Source organism: Myxocyprinus asiaticus, chromosome 46 (assembly GCF_019703515.2).
Source record: "Myxocyprinus asiaticus isolate MX2 ecotype Aquarium Trade chromosome 46, UBuf_Myxa_2, whole genome shotgun sequence".
NCBI classification, from domain to species: Eukaryota; Metazoa; Chordata; class Actinopteri; order Cypriniformes; family Catostomidae; genus Myxocyprinus; species Myxocyprinus asiaticus.
This window is the reverse complement of record NC_059389.1, coordinates 16,887,408-16,904,425: the sequence shown is the minus strand read 5'-3', so window position 1 is coordinate 16,904,425 and position 17,018 is coordinate 16,887,408. Positions and strand designations below refer to the sequence as shown.

The following is a 17,018-nucleotide window of genomic DNA, read 5'->3' as shown; positions in this document are numbered from 1 at the left end:
ATCATGTCACTCATGTTTATCACATCTGTTTGCTATGTTAGTAAACATATATTCACCAAACTGTTTAGTTCAGAATTCAAAGTTTGGTACCCCCTTCAACCGAACAATTCCAGTCGTTGCATTTATAAAATGTAATATTTAGAAGTCTGGTTTTCCACCATTGAAAGTTCCCCCTGAACTTGCCTAGCAGAATACGGTGTAACACCGCTGCCGCTGTTTATCTCGACAGGTGTAAATGATTCTTGTTTTACAACCTGCCCCTAACTGACTGGCAGTATTAAAATAGTCAGCATTTGACTGATACTAAACAGTACTGATGTTTATTTAGCTATTTATTTTATTTTAATTTATTCTTTATTTTAATGGTCAGCATTTGACTGATACTAAACATACAGTACTGATGTTCATTTAGCTATTTATTGTATTTTTATTTATTCTTTATTTAAATGGTCAGCAACTGACTGATACTGAACATACAGTACTGATTTATTAAGCTATTTATTGTATTTTTATTTATTCTTTATTTTCTCAGTGTTCATTTCTAGAATTTGTTGACAATGTATAATAATAATGTCAAATATTCTTTGATAAAAATATTTAAGGAAGCGGCCTTCTGAGTACCTTTGCATAGTCATATCGGTGCAAAATCAGTGAACAATCCACATAGAAAAGGTCTGTTTTCATTCCAGCTCAAAAATTTACTATATCGGCCACCATATCGGTAATCGGTGAATTTCCCCCTCTAAAATCGGTATCGTATCAGTCTCAAAAATCCCATATCGGTCGGGCTCTAGTAGTTAGCTACTTTTTATTAGTAGTTTGTAGTGTAGCTAACCACACTAAAACATTAGCTTGACTATAGTTTCAAAACTTTAAATAATAAATAGCTTGTGGCAAAGTATAGTTTCAAAAAGCTTTCCAAGCACTAAGCTTAGTCCAATTAACTGGCTCCATTTGCTTCTGTGTGACAAATTGTGAGTAATCACTTTGAATTACATGATACACAAAACAATTAATACAAAAATACTCATATTTACTTGTCATTTATGTTTGCACAAAGTTTGCAATTTAAATAACACACAGCAGCTCCGATCTAATCTCCACAAACTCTAAATTTCCCCAGTGTCCAGCACTTTGTAACATTCTGTACACATGACCTCAAGCACTGATGAAACCTGCAGAAACAATCTAAATCCTGTGAGTGACACTTCAGCTACACTCACTGAGCAATTTAATCTCTAGGATCAGACTCAAATCTGAAAGCCCAGCTATGGGTGTTCTGGTGGGTTTAGAGGCAGTGGCACCAAAGCCGGATGAGCACCCTCCCACCTCACCCCCGTTCTTACCATCAACACATGCTGGACTGGCTCTGGTAGTGCCGGCAATCTGGCCCTTCCTGCAGGCACACCTGGCTGTCTGTCGGGCAATGGTCCTCCTTGGCTGACTGCTGTCCCTGTCCAGGGTCACGATTTCACATGTACCTGCCACCAACTGACCTGAATATAGGACATAGAGTTAAAACAAATGTCAACTGGGCTTGCAATACCACAAGGATTAAAATATACTAAGAAAGAAAAAAATGAGTGTGTGAAGAGTGGTGTTTGCCCGAGAAAAAATTGCTGCACAATGCTAGGATGTTGTGGGTGGTTGCCAGGGTGTTGCTATGTGGTGTAGCTTGGGTGTTGTTCTAGGTGATTGCAAGGGTGTATCTAGAATGTTCTAAGTGGTTGCAAGGGTGTAGCTAGGTTGTTCTGGGTGGTTGTAAGGATGTAGAACTGTAGCTAGGGTCTTCTGGGTGGATGTAAGGGTGTAGGGTTGTAGCTAGGGTGTTCCGGGTGGTTGTAAGGGTGTAGAGTTGTAACTAGGGTGTTCTGGGTGGTTGTGAGGGTGTAAGATTGTAGCTAGGGTCTTCTGGGTGGTTGCTAGGGTGTTGCTAGGTTTTTACTTACTAAGGTGTCTGAGTTATTTAAAGTGTGTTGCTATGTAGTTGCTAGGGTGTTCTGGGTGGTTATAAGGGTGTAGGGTTGCAGATAGGGTGTTCTTGATGGTTGTAAGAGTGTGGGGTTGTAGCTAGGGTCTTCTGAGTGGTTGCTAGGGTGTTGCTAAGTGTTATTTACTAAAGCGTTCTGAGTTATTTAAAGTGTGTTGCTATGTAGTTGCTAGGGTCTTCTGAGTGGTTGCTAGGGTGTTGCTAAGTGTTATTTACTAAGGCGTTCTGAGTTATTTAAATTGTGTTGCTGTGCAGTTGCTAGGGTTTTCTGGATGGTTGTAAGGATGTAGGGTTGTAGTTAGGGTGTACTGGGTGGTTGTTAGGGTGTAGGTTTGTTGCTTGGGTGTTCTGGGTAGTTGTAAAGGTGTAGGATTGTAGCTAGGGTGTTCTGGGTGGTTGTAATGGTGTAGAGTTCTAGCTAGGGTGTTCTGGGTGGTTGTAAGGGTGTAGGGTTGTAGCTAGGGTCTTCTGGGTGGTTGCTAGGGTGTTGCTAAGTGGTTACTTACTAAGGTTTTCCGAGTTATTTAAAGTGTGTTGCTGTGTAGTTGCTAGGGTGTTCTGGGTGATTGTAAGGGTTTGAGTTGTAGCTAGAGTCTTCTGGGTGGTTGCAAGGATGTTGCTAAGTGGTTACTTACTAAGGTGTTCTGAGTTATTTAAAGTGTGTTGCTATGTAGTTGCTAGGGTGTTCTGGGTGGTTCCTTGGGTGCTGCTAAGTGGTTATTAAGGCATTCTGAGTAATTTAAGTGCACTGCTGTGCAGTTGCTAGGGTGTTCTGGGTGGTTGCAAGGGTGTAGCTAGGCTGTCCCAGGTGGTTGCTATGGCATTTCTAAGTGGTTACTAAGGTGTTGTGAGTGATTTAAGTGCATTGCTGTGCAGTTGCTAGGGTAATCTGAGTGGTTGCAAGGGTGTTGGGTTGTAGCTAGGGTGTTCTGGGTAGGTGTAAGGGTGAAGAGTTGTAGCTATGGTGTTCTGGGTGGTTATAAAGGTGTAGGGTGTAACTAGGGTGTTCTGGGTGGTTCTAAGGGTGTAGGGTTGTGACTAGGGTGTTCTGGGTGGTTGTAAGAGTGTAGGGTTGTGGCTAGGGTATTCTGGGTGGTTATGAGGTTGTACAGTTGTGGCTAGGGTGTTCTGGGTTGTTGTAAGTGTGTAGCTAGGGTGTTCTGGGTTGTTGTAAGAGTGTAGGGTTGTAGTTATGATGTTCTAGGTGATTGTGAAGGTGTAGGGTTGTGGCTAGGGTGTTGTGGGTGGTTATGAGGGTGCAAGGTTGTAGCTAGGGTGTTCTGGGTGGTTGTAAGGGTATAGGGTTGTGGCTAGGATGTTCTGGGTGGTTGTAAGGGTATAGGGTTGTGGCTAGGATGTTCTGGGTGGTTGTAAGGGTGTAGAGTTGTAGCTAGGGTGTTCTGGGTGGTTGTGAGGGTGTAGGGTTGTAGCTAGGGTGTTCTGGGTGGTTGTAAGGGTGTAGGGTTGTAGCTAGGGTGTACTGGGTGGTTGTAAGGGTGTAGGGTTTTTGCTTGGGTGTTCTGGGTAGTTGTAAAGGTGTAGGATTGTAGCTAGGGTGTTCTGGGTGGTTGTAAGGGTGTAGAGTTCTAGCTAGGGTGTTCTGGGTGGTTGTAAGGGTGTAGGGTTGTAGCTAGGGTCATCTGGGTTGTTGCTAGGGTGTTGCTAAATGGTTACTTACTAAGGTTTTCTGAGTTATTTAAAGTGTGTTGCAATGTAGTTGCTAGGGTGTTCTGGGTGATTGTAAGGGTTTGAGTTGTAGCTAGAGTCTTCTGGGTGTTTGCAAGGATGTTGCTAAGTGGTTACTTATTAAGGTGTTCTGAGTTTTTTAAAGTGTGTTGCTATGTAGTTGCTAGGGTGTTCTGGGTGATTGTAAGGGTGTAGAGATTTTGCTATGGTCTTCTGGGTGGTTGCTAGGATGTTGCTAAATAGTTACTTATTAAAGTGTTCTGAGTTAAAGTGTGTTGCTGTGTAGTTGTTAGGGTGTTCTGAGTGGTTCCTTGGGTGCTGCTAAGTGGTTACTAAGGCATTCTGAGTAATTTAAGTGCACTGCTGTGCAATTGCTAGGGTGTTCTGGGTGGTTGCAAGGGTGTAGCTAGGCTGTCCCAGGTGGTTGCTATGGCATTTCTAAGTGGTTACTAAGGTGTTCTGAGTGATTTAAGTGCATTGCTGTGCAGTTGCTAAGGTAATCTGAGTGGTTGCAAGGGTGTTGTTTGGCTAAGCACCTCAGTACTTTATGTTTGAAGCTTCAACAGAATAAATAGATTTTTATGGTGCTGAGCTGTTAGTTTTCCTACTAAAATTGTAGTCTGAGGCATCACACTTGTCAGCAGACTGATTGGGACCAAGTTCTGCTGAACATACACACTGCAGCCATTGTTCAATGTTCCTCTTATCCTGCACCTGCATAAACAGTAATCTACATACATAGCCTCATCAAGCCAGCACAATACACTGGATATGGACCTGTGATGGTGAATCATGTCTTAGTGGTGATATGTCAGTGGAAAAAACCTTGATGCATCAGGGTGAACTGCAGATCTTCTACAAATCCCACCATAAGTCCAGACAGATGGCTAAGAAAGCAGCAAGCAACCTCCTGACAGAGCGGTTATTTTAAATTATGATTATTCCCGCTTTTTCACTGGGATGCCTCTGCATCCCCCTCACAAAGAAATGGTTTATGTGTATAATTAGGTTATCCTTTGCCAAGATTTCAACAGGCAGTCTGTCACAATCGTCATAATTGCTTTGCTATTGCCTACAGGACAAATGCATATAAATCTAAACACTTCTGCTGGTATTAAAGAGTATGGTTGCCATGGGCAAGGTATATCCATTAGGAATGTGAGTCTGAATATAATTTTTATGTTACATTATCACAGATCCAGTAAGAAATCCATCACAATTTCAACTGGACTTTAAAATGGTAATATCTGTTCCCTATCTGTCACTCACTCAACTTTGTGTCGATGTAGTGACACTAGGGGTCACTCTTGGGAGCCCCAAACACCTCTGCTTTTTTGAAAAAAGGCCAATGAGAATGTGCATGCCACTCCCCCGGACATACAGGTATAAAAGGAGCTGGTATGCAACCACTCATTCAGATTTTCTCTTCGGAGCCGAGCGGTTCTATTCATTGAATCTGAATTCATCCGTGAAAGTTCATTCACCTCATCTGCTGGATTCTACAGCACAGAGAACACCCCTGGGCACTTCGGTAGAAACAAATAAAAGAGTATATTCTAAAAAAAAGAGTACATTTTCTTTCTAAAAGAGCGGCACACACGGAACGTCTTTTTAAAGATGCCTTTCCGTCTGTTTTTTATTCCTGGTTGCGGCCGATATCTCTCTGCTTCTGACGGCCATGATCGCTGTCTTTCGTGCCTGGGCGCTGCCCATGTGGAGACATCGTTCGTGGATGGGTCTTGTACTCACTGCGAGAACATGACCATAGCAACGTTGCGGTCACAGCTTGCATTCGTAATAAAGCAAGCCACCCCAGCGGCTCCCCGCCTTGGTCCTTCTACCTACGAGTATGAGGCCGTGCCGGTTAGCACTGGGGGCGATTTGGGGACCTCAATGGGACCACCTCTGCCGGGTATCTCCCCACGGACCTCCCATTCCCCAGCACACTCGCTTGCTCCGCTCGAGCGCTTTTGTCTAGCGAGCATCCGGCATCAAGATTGGTTCACGCCGGTAGACCTGAAGGACGCGTACTTTCACGTCTCGGTCTTACCTCGACACAGACCCTTCCTGCAGTTTGCCTTCGAAGGCCAGGCGTACCAGTACAAGGTCCACCCCTTTGACCTGTCCCTGTCCCCTCGCGTCTTCACGAAGGTCGCAGAGGCTGCCCTTGCCCCGCTAAGGGAAGTGGGCATCCGCATCCTAGCTCACTCTCAAGAGTTGCTGTGCACACACAGGGACCTCATGCTCCGGCACCTCAGCCGACTGGGGCTTCGGGTCAACTGGGAAAAGAGCAAGCTCTCCCCGGTTCAGAGCATCTCTTTTCTGAGTCTGGAGTCGGACTCAGTCTCGATGACAGCACGCCTCACAGACGAGCGCGCACAGTCGGTGATGAACTGTCTGAAGGCGTTCAGACGGAGAGCAGCGGTTCCACTGAAACTTTTTCAGAGGCTCCTGGGGCATATGGCATCCTCAGTGGTGGCCACACCGCTTGGGTTGATGCATATGAGACCGCTTCACAACTGGCTTCAGACTCGAGTCCTGAGATGGGCATGGCGCCACGGGACACATCGCGTGGCCATCACGCCGATCTGTCACTGCCTCTTCAGCCCGTGGACTGACCTTACATTTCTACGGGCAGGGGTTCCCCTAGAGCAGATCTCCAGGCATGTCGTGGTTACAACAGATGCCTCCAAGATGGGCTGGGGTGCCGTATGCAATGGGCACACAGCCGCCACCTCCTGGACTGGCCCACGGCTGCGTTGGCACATGAACTGCCTAGAGTTGTTGGCAGTACTGCTCACCTTGCAGAGGTTTCGGCCATTGATCCAGGGCAAGCAGTTGGTCCGGACGGACAACACAGCATCGGTAGCATACATCAACTACCAAGGTGGTCTACGTTCCCATTGCATGTCACAACTCGCCCGCCGTCTCCTCCTCTGAAGTCAGCAGCGCCTCAAGTTGCTATGAGCCACTCACATCCCGGGCAACTTCAACACCGCAGCGGACGCGCTGTCATGTCAGGTTGCCCTCAGGGGAGAGTGGAGACTCCACCCTCAGGTGGTCCAGCTGATTCGGAGTCGATTCGGTCGAGCACAGGCAGACCTGTTTGCTTCCCGGGAATCCTCCCACTGCACGCTCTGGTACGCCCTGTCCGAGGCACCCCTCGGTATATATGTGCTGGCACATAGCTGGCCCCCTGGACTATGCAAATACACATTTCCCCCAGTGAGCCTGCTTGCACAGACCCTGTGCAAGGTCAGGGAGGACGAGGAGCAGGTCATCCTAGTAGCACCCTACTGGCCCACCCAGACGTGGTTCTCAGATCTCATGCTCCTCAAAACAGCCCCCCCCAAGGCAAATTCCCCTGAGGAAGGACCTTCTTTCTCAGGGACGGGGCACCATCTGGCACCTGCGACCAGACCTCTGGAATCTCCACATCTGGCCCCTGAACAGGACGTGGAAGACCTAAGTGGCCTACCACCTGTGGTGGTAGACACGATCACTCAGGCTAGAGCTCCCTCTACAAGGCGCCTGTATGCCTTGAAGTGGCATCTGTTCACTAAGTGGTGTTCTTCCCGATGCGAAGACCCCCAGAGATGCTCAGTCAGATCAGTGCTTTCCTTCCTGCAGGAGAGGCTGGAGGGGCAGCTGTCCCCCTCCACCATGAAGGTGTATGTAGCCGCTATTTCGGCGCATCACAATGCAGTAGATGGTAAGTATCTGGGGAAGCACGACTTGATCATCAGGTTTCTGAGAGGCACTAGGAGGTTGAATCCCTCCAGACCGCACCTCGTCCCCTCATGGGACCTCTCTGTAGTCCTTCGGGGTCTACAGGGAGCTCCCTTTGAGCCCTTGGAGTCAGCTGAGCTTAAGGCACTCTCTTTGAAGACTGCCCTCCTGACTGCGCTCACTTCCATCAAAAGGGTAGGGGACCTGCAGGCATTCTCTGTCAGCAAATCATGCCTGGAGTTCAGTCCGGGTTACTCTCACGTGATCCTGAGACCCCGACCGGGCTATGTGCTCAAGGTTCCCACGACTCCTTTTAGGGATCAGGTGGTAAACCTGCAAGCACTGCCCCAGGAGGAGGTAGACCCAGCCTTGGCATTGCTGTGTCCGGTGTGAGATTTACACATCTATTTGGATCGCACGCAGAGCCTTAGAAGCTCCGAGCAGCTCTTTGTCTGCTTTGGTGGACAGCGGAAAGGAAGCACTGTCTCCAAACAGAGGATCACCCACTGGGTCATCGACGCCATCACGATGGCATATCAGGCTCAGGATGTGCCACCCCCTGCAGGGTTACGAGCCCACTCCATCAGGAGTGTGGTGGCCTCCTGGGCCCTGGCCAGTGGCGCCTCTTTGGCAGACATCTGCAGAGCAGTGGGCTGGGCAACACCCAACACCTTTGCAAGGTTCTACAATCTCCGGGTTGAGCCGGTCTCGTCTTGTGTATTGGCAGGCACGAGCAGGTAAGTTCCGGGACAACTGACTGGGTATACCGCTTGCACATAGTGCCTTTCCCCTTCCTTGAGTCGTGTTCACAGACAGTGATCCCTGGATGACTTTCCTCCTTAGCCCTCTGGCAGCTGAGTTTGTGGAGAAACTCGCTGACTGGCCCAGTACATGCACTAATGAGCCCTTGAACTGAGGTAGGTGCTCCACATGTGCTGGTTCCCCGAAGGCGACCCCATGTGATATCTTCCGCGAAATTGTTTCCCTGATGGCAAACTGCATCTTCCTTGGGCAGAGGCCCCTCTGCCCCCGGTCGCCATGCTCTGTAGAAACTCCTCCCCCTTTGGGTAGGACCTACCATGGGACCTCTCCACATGACATACTTCCGACAAGACTCGGTAAGACCATGTGACATATTCCACTCAAAATACCCCCCCCCCCCCACCCTTTTTGGGCGAGGTGGGACACCCCCCGACGCAGACACTTATGGCTCCCAGTCAGTTAGCAAATTCCGCTCTTTTTGGGGAGAAAAGAGAGGGAAAAGAGGCTTCGGCTGGGCTAGCCTGTCCCTATAGTTGGACAGTCGACTTGTTCCTGATGGACCGTTCGACACTCATAAGAGCATTGGGGGAGGTTACGTGAAGGCCTGGTGTGCTGGCTACAAGGCACACAGCAGTCTGCCCGTCACACACCGCCAGTTCACGCAACACAGATCAGCTAGTTGTGGCGTTTTGTATAGGGACCCCTAGTGTCACTACATCGACACAACGTTGAGTGAGTGACAGATAGGGAACATCCTAGTTACTTTCATAACCTCTGTTCCCTGATGGAGGGAATGAGACGTTGTGTCTCTCTTGCCACAATGCTGAACTACCCACTGAAATGGCCGGGACCTGGTCTCGGCTCCTCAGCACAAAACCTGAATGAGTGGTTGCATACCAGCTCCTTTTATACCCGTTTGTCCAGGGGAGTGGCATGCAAATTCCACTCACCAATTCTCATTGGCCTTTTTTAAAAAAAGCAGAGGTGTCTGGGGCTCCCAAGAGTGACCCCTAGTGTCACTACATCGACACAACGTCTCGTTCCCTCCATCAGGGAACGGAGGTTACGAAAGTAAACTAATGAAGTTTGTGCAGTTTTTTTCATCTTATGGTGTCAAATGCACTCCCATAAAAGACTTTCTCACATGCACTCAAGATCTAAATGGGTTAAGGGGAAGATTTTTTTGTGAATTAAGGTGCATTTTAGTCTGTTCCTGACACAATGCTTTTGTATGGCTTCAGAAGACTTGAAATAAAGCACATGAGTGATATGGACGACAGTTATGGTGCTTTTATGCGCTTTTGGAGCTTGATAGTAACAATCACTATCCTCTCATCCCTCATCCATGTGTTTAATGTATGAAAAAAGTCATAATGGTTTGGAACGACTTAATGGGTGAGTAAATGACGACAGCATTTGTAGTTTCTGTGAACTATTCCTTTAACATTGCTCCTGCAAAGCAGCATTCATTTATTTATTCTATTTTCAGATCATTTAAAATGTATATAATGAAAATTCTTGATTTTTGTAATAGAAAGTATACAGAAAATAGCAGAACAATGTGACAAAAAGTGAAAAAAATTAAGATTGTTTTTTTTTTATGAAGAGTAATTTTTCATTATTCAGCAAGACAGTGAAAACTGTAAGAAAGCATGCAGTTTTCATTGTATTATTTAAATTACACTTTTTGTTGTTCATCAGAAAGTGACATGACAGAAAATGCAGACAATGTTTTTAAATCATGCTTTTTATTTATTTATTTATTTTATTTTATTTTTTTTATTTTTTTTCATCAGAATGGGATGTAGGTTAGGGGATGGGGTCCAAAAGGGAGAAGTGACCAAAAAAAATATTTGAGAATCACTGATCTATCTTATTCCTTCTTTTTTAACTCACCTTTACTGGGTGGCACAGTTTCTGAACGCCCAATATGTGATGACAGAATTTTCCTTTTGTGGTAGTTAAAAAAAAAAAAAACTAATTACGAATGACTTGTTTTTTCAGCTTAGTTTCATTAAATGCTCTTTTTAGACTGGGGAGGAATTTTTGAGTTCTGAATGTTAGAGTATATACACTGATGAGCCAAAATATTATGACCACCTGCCTAATATGCATTTGGAGGCCAGGACAACACCTTGAACCCTTCACTATGTTCCTCAAACCATTCCCGAACAATGTGTGCATTGTGGCAGGGTGCATTATCCTGCTGAAAGAGGCCACTGCCATCAGGGAATACCATTGCCATGAAGGGGTGTACCTCATCTGAAACGATGTTAAGGTAGTTGGCACATGTCAAATTGACATCCACACAGGGTTTTTCCAGCAGAATATTGCCCAGGTAAACGGCACACACATACACGGCCATCCACGTGAAGTAAAAGAAAACGGGACTCATCGGACCAGACAACTGTCTTCCACTGCTCCAAGGTCCAGTTCCGACGCTCACATGCCCATTGTAGGCGCTTTGTGAAATAAACCCTTTAAACCCTGACAACACTGCAGATAGTAGGGCTGCTCTATTATGGCAAAAATCATAATCATGATTATTTTGGTCAATACTGAGATCACAATTTTTTAACACGATTACTCATTGACTTTGGAAACATCATGCATTTTTTTTACTTTTTTAAAAAAAACTTGTCTTTTTAACAGTGGATTTCCTTGAACTTGAAATGTAAACTGCACTGTATAGGGGAGGAGGCTATTGTCATGATAATTATTTTATGTTACGTATGGTAGTCAAATAAAGGAAAGCCACCATCACCATCATTTACAGCAGGGGTGCTCACACTTCTATGGAATCTACATTTTCATCATGTTATTGCAGCAAGATCTACCATGTACAATAAAGGCTATACATTAACACTTTCAACAGCAGAATAAGAATATTAACTTTTAAAGGCCTAGGCTATAAATAGCCTAACATATGTTATTTTTTTGTTATTGACGTTTTAATCAGTCTGCTTGACCAGTTGGGCAAGTTAAATTCTCTTTCACCTGCCCCTTCAAAAATCCACTTGTCCCGGACAACCGTTAATGTTGAGTTCTGATTAAATATTGTATTTTTCTTCTGCAGTATAGCTCCTAAAGTAAATGTACATTGTTTTAAATGAGTTTTAGATATTATTTTGGAAAACAAGCCAGAAAAGACTAATCAAAAATGTATTTTGTTCCAGTGAATAATGGGCTAAGACTACATTCTCTCACCTTTATGCCCACTTCGATCCATCTTTAACTCACAAAAAACAAACTTTCTCTTCTTAATAGAGCTGTGTATCACAGATTTTCTTCATGATAAGATACACACAGTGAACGTGACACATATATTATGATTCACTACATCGCGAGCCATCATGTTATAATCTAGCTGCAGCAAATGCGCACGAGAGACGAGTGTCCTTGCACCAGAGTGTGCATCAGCCGGGAGAAGATTCAATCTCTTCCACGATCACTTCACGCAACTCATAGAGGCGGCGCTGAATGCACAGAGAAATGCCCGTTTCTGAGTTTATTTTCATAACCCGCTTCCTTATTATTTGATATTTAATAAAGGATGCTTTAAAGATATAACGCTGGGGTGTTTCATTGCGAAACAGAATGCGGCACAATAATCATTTTATCTCGATTTTCTTGTTTTCATAATCGTTGGAAGCCAAAATCGTAATTGAAAATAAAATTTGATTAATCACCCAGCCCTAGCAGATAGAGACATTTACTACAGAAAAAAGCCTTATGGTGCCAAAAGAAGTGTTGCTACTTAGTAGTGCTACTATATTAGTAAACTGTACTACTATACTATTGCCTTGCAACTGGACCATATTTTTACTGTTAGTCTGTAATATTTACATGCTATATGAACCTGTATGTCTATAGTAAATGATGGATTATAGCATCTTCTCATCTTGATACAGTTGCCAGCTGGATTATTGACATGTAAAAATACCTGCATGTATGTATATTTATCCAGCACAAGTTTGATCTACAGTGTGTGAAACTGTTAAACTGATCAAATATGCATGAGCGCCAACACAAACAATAATGGATGGCACTTCCACTGCCAAAGACAAGCCATCAATACAGAGCTAGTGAATGGTAAAAGTGCACCCAAGCTGGTTTAGCTTTTTTCCATGTCTACAAATACATAAATATATATTTAAAAAAAAAAAAAAAATTATTGGCAGAGTTGAAAATCTGTTTGCCCCAGGCAGCAAGCAAAATACAGCCATAACTTTCTGAGGCACATGAAGTCTCTGTCTCTCTCTCTCTCTCTCTCTCTCTCTCTCTCAGATTAATCAGGATGCAAAGCACCTTTTAGTACACCCTATATTTCAGTCTGAGTTTAAAACTGAGAAAAAAAATTCCGGAGCTTGTCGGAAAAATGTGAAGAGAAGTTCTCCAGTTGACCCTGTTGCAAGCTTCACTTGACTTATACAACGAGCAAACTTTCAATATGATCTATTTTGGGCAACTGAGTTGCTGGAGCGCTTCAGTGATTATTGGAACATTTTGAAGAAGTGATTTGATTTTTCACTCCCTCTGTCTGATTTTACTCTCTTTTCCAGAACATCATTTTTCATTGTCTCCCCCTCTCTCGTGAAATCAAATATCAGCATGCCTCAGTGTTACAAAACTCACAAGGCATCGCTCTACTGTCTGTTCCAATATGTGTGTGTCTGTTCTTTCTGTCTTTAAAAGACTCGCATTTGAATAATGCCTTGAATAAAGTGAAATTGTTGACACTGACAGGGCAGATATTTCATGATTACATCATCACATAATATAATTCTAAAGTGACTCGCAGGAAATGAGAGCAATGATGTGGGTGGAATTGGGCTGGGCGATATACACTACCGGTCAAAAGTTTTGAAACACTTATTCTTTATTATAATGTTTTTCTTCACATTTTAGAATAATAGTGAAGTCATCAAAACTATGGAATAACATAAATAGAACTATGGGAATTATGTTATGACTAAACAAAATCCAAAATAAATAAAAACTGTGTTACATTTTAGCATCTTCAAAGTAGTCGCCCTTTGCCTAGAATTTGCAGACATGTACTCTTGACATTTTCTCAACCAACTTCTTGACGTATCACCCCAGGATGCTTTTTAAACAGTATTGAAGGAGTTCCCATGTATGTTGGGCACTTATTGGCTGCTTTTCTTTATTATTTGGTCCAAGTCATCAATTTCAAAAACTTTGTTTTGCAATGAAATAAATTAATATGGTGGCACAATTATATTTTTGTCTACAAAACTAATTTCAAACATTTAAGCACACGCCTTCAGATCAAAAGATTTTTAAGATCATGAGAAACATTTCAGTCAAGCGTTTCAAAACTTTTGACAGGTAGTGTAGCTATCTGTTATCTAACAGTTATACTGTATCTTGATACATTTTAACCTGTTGATGATATTTGACATACTGTATATATATCGTGTATATATCTCAAAATGTATTAATTGTGCATTCTGAATAGGCTAAAAAAATAAAATAAAATAAAAAATTAAATCAGAGGAACCATATTTTCAACCACATAGCCATTGTTGCTGTAACTGAAATTAGTTACAGTTTCGGTAGGCACAGACAGATTTCAGCAGCAGAACTTTCGACCTTCTGTCGCCAATTTTACAGTGTGATCAGCCTGGTAGAACTGAAGAATGATATTTCAGCATTTTTCATTCAGAATGAACCAATTTAACAATATAAGGTAATAAAAATCAACATTTACCTGCTTGTATTTTTACTAAAACTAAAGTACATGAAAAATGCTGAGATTTTGTGAACATTTTTGAGCGATGACACAGTTTCCACCTAGTATTAAGATGCGTTTCGGGTGATCCGATCACATGTGGTCAGCCCTAAATACAGGTCTAAAGGGGGTCTAAAATGTTTTGTGACCGGATCACAGAAATCACATACAAATGTGGTCAAAAATGCATGTGGCCACATCACATTTGACGTGTAAACACTAATCCGTCCTGTATGCGTCCCGGCAGCAATGAAGTGCCACCCCTCACCTGACAATCAACCACTGCACTAAAACAAGAGTTTAAACTTTGCCGGTTACGAGCGGATTTAAAAGGAAATAACCGTCCAACTGGAACATTTAAAAAAGCGGACACATACACAATCACGAGAGCTTGTGTGTCTGATATAAACACAGATGACAAGCACACACAGCTGAAGCTCCTTTAATACAGGTAATCCGCTAAAATAATGGATAATTCTGCTTGACATGATGCGTTTGTGCTTTGATTAAATTTCAACTGCATTTGGGAGTAACAGCGCACCATTTTTGTGTGTGTGTGTGTGTGTGTGCTTTCTTTGTCTTTTCTGAATTTGTTGTACTTTAATATCATGCAGTAACACACTGACATAGTAATTTATGTACGTATCTCATCATGAAACAGAGACCCTCCCCTCCAAATCCAAACACAAGTGGTCACAGGAGACGCATTTAAATGACCAGGTGTAAACAGCAATGTGTCTCACCTGACCACATGTGATCGGATCACCCAAAACGCATCTTAATACCAGGTGGAAAAATTGACAGTTTTAACTTGTTGGGCCTCATGTATTCAGATAGAAGACAAAGGCAGGCCTAACACAGTCGTAAAACCTAACTCAGGCCCCCGCATACCAAGTCGTAAATCTTACTGATAAAAACCGCACCAAAATCAAAGAAAGGGAGTCCAAAACAGACTACAAATCCCATGAAGCCTTGCTCACTAAAGGATCGAACTCTCAACTCCTATTGGATGAGGCACACAACAGAACGTCCCTCAACCATGACATCATCAGGAGTAGAAATACCTCTGAAATGCTTCTGGGATTTGCTTCCAGCAACTTTGTTTGCCATGTATAGATGTAGCTCATTGCTGCTCTCAGGTGCAACCTCGTGGCACACGGAAGTAACGTCCGATTTGAAACTGTGGCCATACAATCTCCATCTCACTGGACGAGTTGAGATTACTCTGTGTTCAACCGAACACTCTAACGGATACGAAGGAGAACGCCGAGCAATCCGCATCTTCATCCGTTTTCCTGCAGAAGTGAAGAGATTAAAGATTTCTCTTCCATCTTCAATCAAGTCGACATTTCTGAATTCTCCGCCAGCCCGCCGAGAATCAGCAGCCGTATGCCCGCCGACAGAGCGAGGAAACGGCCTCCCGTCATCACCCGAGCCTCGAGGAACCGAGTCTGAGTTAAAGGACGGATGAACACACATTCTGCATCCTCATGCGATTCAAGTAAGAGGTTTACGTCTGGGCAGAGATAGAATATTATAGTGTATTATTCTTGTGTTTCAAGGTTTTTGCTTGTACAGTTTACGGATCGCCATGTCCGCTCATTATTAATACTCAGGGTATTAATTATCACGAATTTGATTTGCTGTATTGTGGTCCAACCAAATTGGACTGTTGTGCATTTTCGCCATCGCGGGTGAGACCGGCAAACTGAGTTTATCCATTAAAGAATCAAAGAACGCGAGACTGTTTACGAGCCGTCCACTGCGTCTCTGAGTGATAAACTAACAGCTGCTTTCTCTCCCACGATCGCGAAATCGGCTTTGGGGCCGTCACTTAATTCTCTCTCTCTCTCTTGTACTAACCACACACACACACACACACACACACACACACACACGACCCCTCACAAACATTCTGGCACACATTTTTGGCTTGTAGATAGCTTCGTGATAAATCTCAGCTTTGTCCCTAAGCTATCGTACAAGCGGATACACGCGGTAACTGGTAGACGTCATTGACTGGTTTCTCTCCGCCCACATTCGCGGCCATATTCCCTGGCCGGAAGTCTCACGTGACATACTCTCCACGAGAGTCACATCTGCCATTTTGTGCACGTCCCTCCTTACACACACACACACACACACACACACACACACACACACACACTCGCTCGCTCGCTCTCACACACACACACACACACACCCTCATGTGTTATAGGATTATTTTGATTTCCATATCTAATCATATCACTGTTTAGTTTGTAGTTGTAAGTCGGAAGTTTATTGACTGCATTGTATTAATTATTAATTGATATTACTGCATAAATAAACTTTGTTTATATTACAAAGAGAAGCGTTTTGGTTTGTTTTGCATACGCTGATGGGATGTCAGTGCTCGGATTCAAGCCTTCATTCATTGTTTTTTTCCCGAAAATCGATATTCTTCGGATGTCGATTTTCCTAAGAAAACAATCTAATATTGAGACTGTTATACTATCTGGTTATTAGTCCCTGATTCCAGGGTGGTGCCCCGTCAATGTTAATCCTTATTAATATTCTGTTGATGTTTGATAATTGACAATTGATAATTATCTTTGATGATTGTTGAATTTGAATGATCAATAAGCTAGTGTTAATTTTAATTAATGTTTCATTGATGTTAACCATTAACGATTATCTTTGATAATTGTTGATTTAAAGGATTAAAAAAGCTAACATTGATTCTCATCAATGTTCTATTGATTTTAATAATTAACAATTATCTTTGATAATTATTAATTATTGCTAATAATCAAACCCGCTCCTAAACGTAGCACACTACATTTACTGGAGCCCCATATGAGGTTTTAATGAGTTAGATTCAATTAATTAATTTAAATATTAATTAATAACTAAAGAAATAATTATTAATTATTTCTGATAGCAACACTGATCTAAACAACCAGTAAAGCCCTACAAACTGATTCATGAAAATGAATCGAATTTAGCAGATCAGAGATGCTATTCTTAACACTCTCAAAGCAATTATTGCAAAATGAATCAACTACATGTTCTTTAGGAAACTTAAAGGAATAGTTCACCCAAAAATTATGATTC

At 43.2% G+C, this 17,018-nt stretch overlaps 1 protein-coding gene across 2 annotated transcripts in view; it reads right to left on the bottom strand.

The window, feature by feature from the left end:
• The window catches only part of LOC127435605 (chemokine-like protein TAFA-5), an 88,454-nt gene that overhangs the window by 33,652 nt on the left and 37,784 nt on the right, over nt 1–17,018 (bottom strand). For both annotated transcript variants that reach the window (XM_051689190.1, XM_051689191.1), the window contains exon 2: nt 1,347–1,496. In XM_051689190.1, the coding sequence (XP_051545150.1) occupies nt 1,347–1,496 (150 nt within the window). The remainder of the gene's footprint in view (nt 1–1,346; nt 1,497–17,018) is intronic.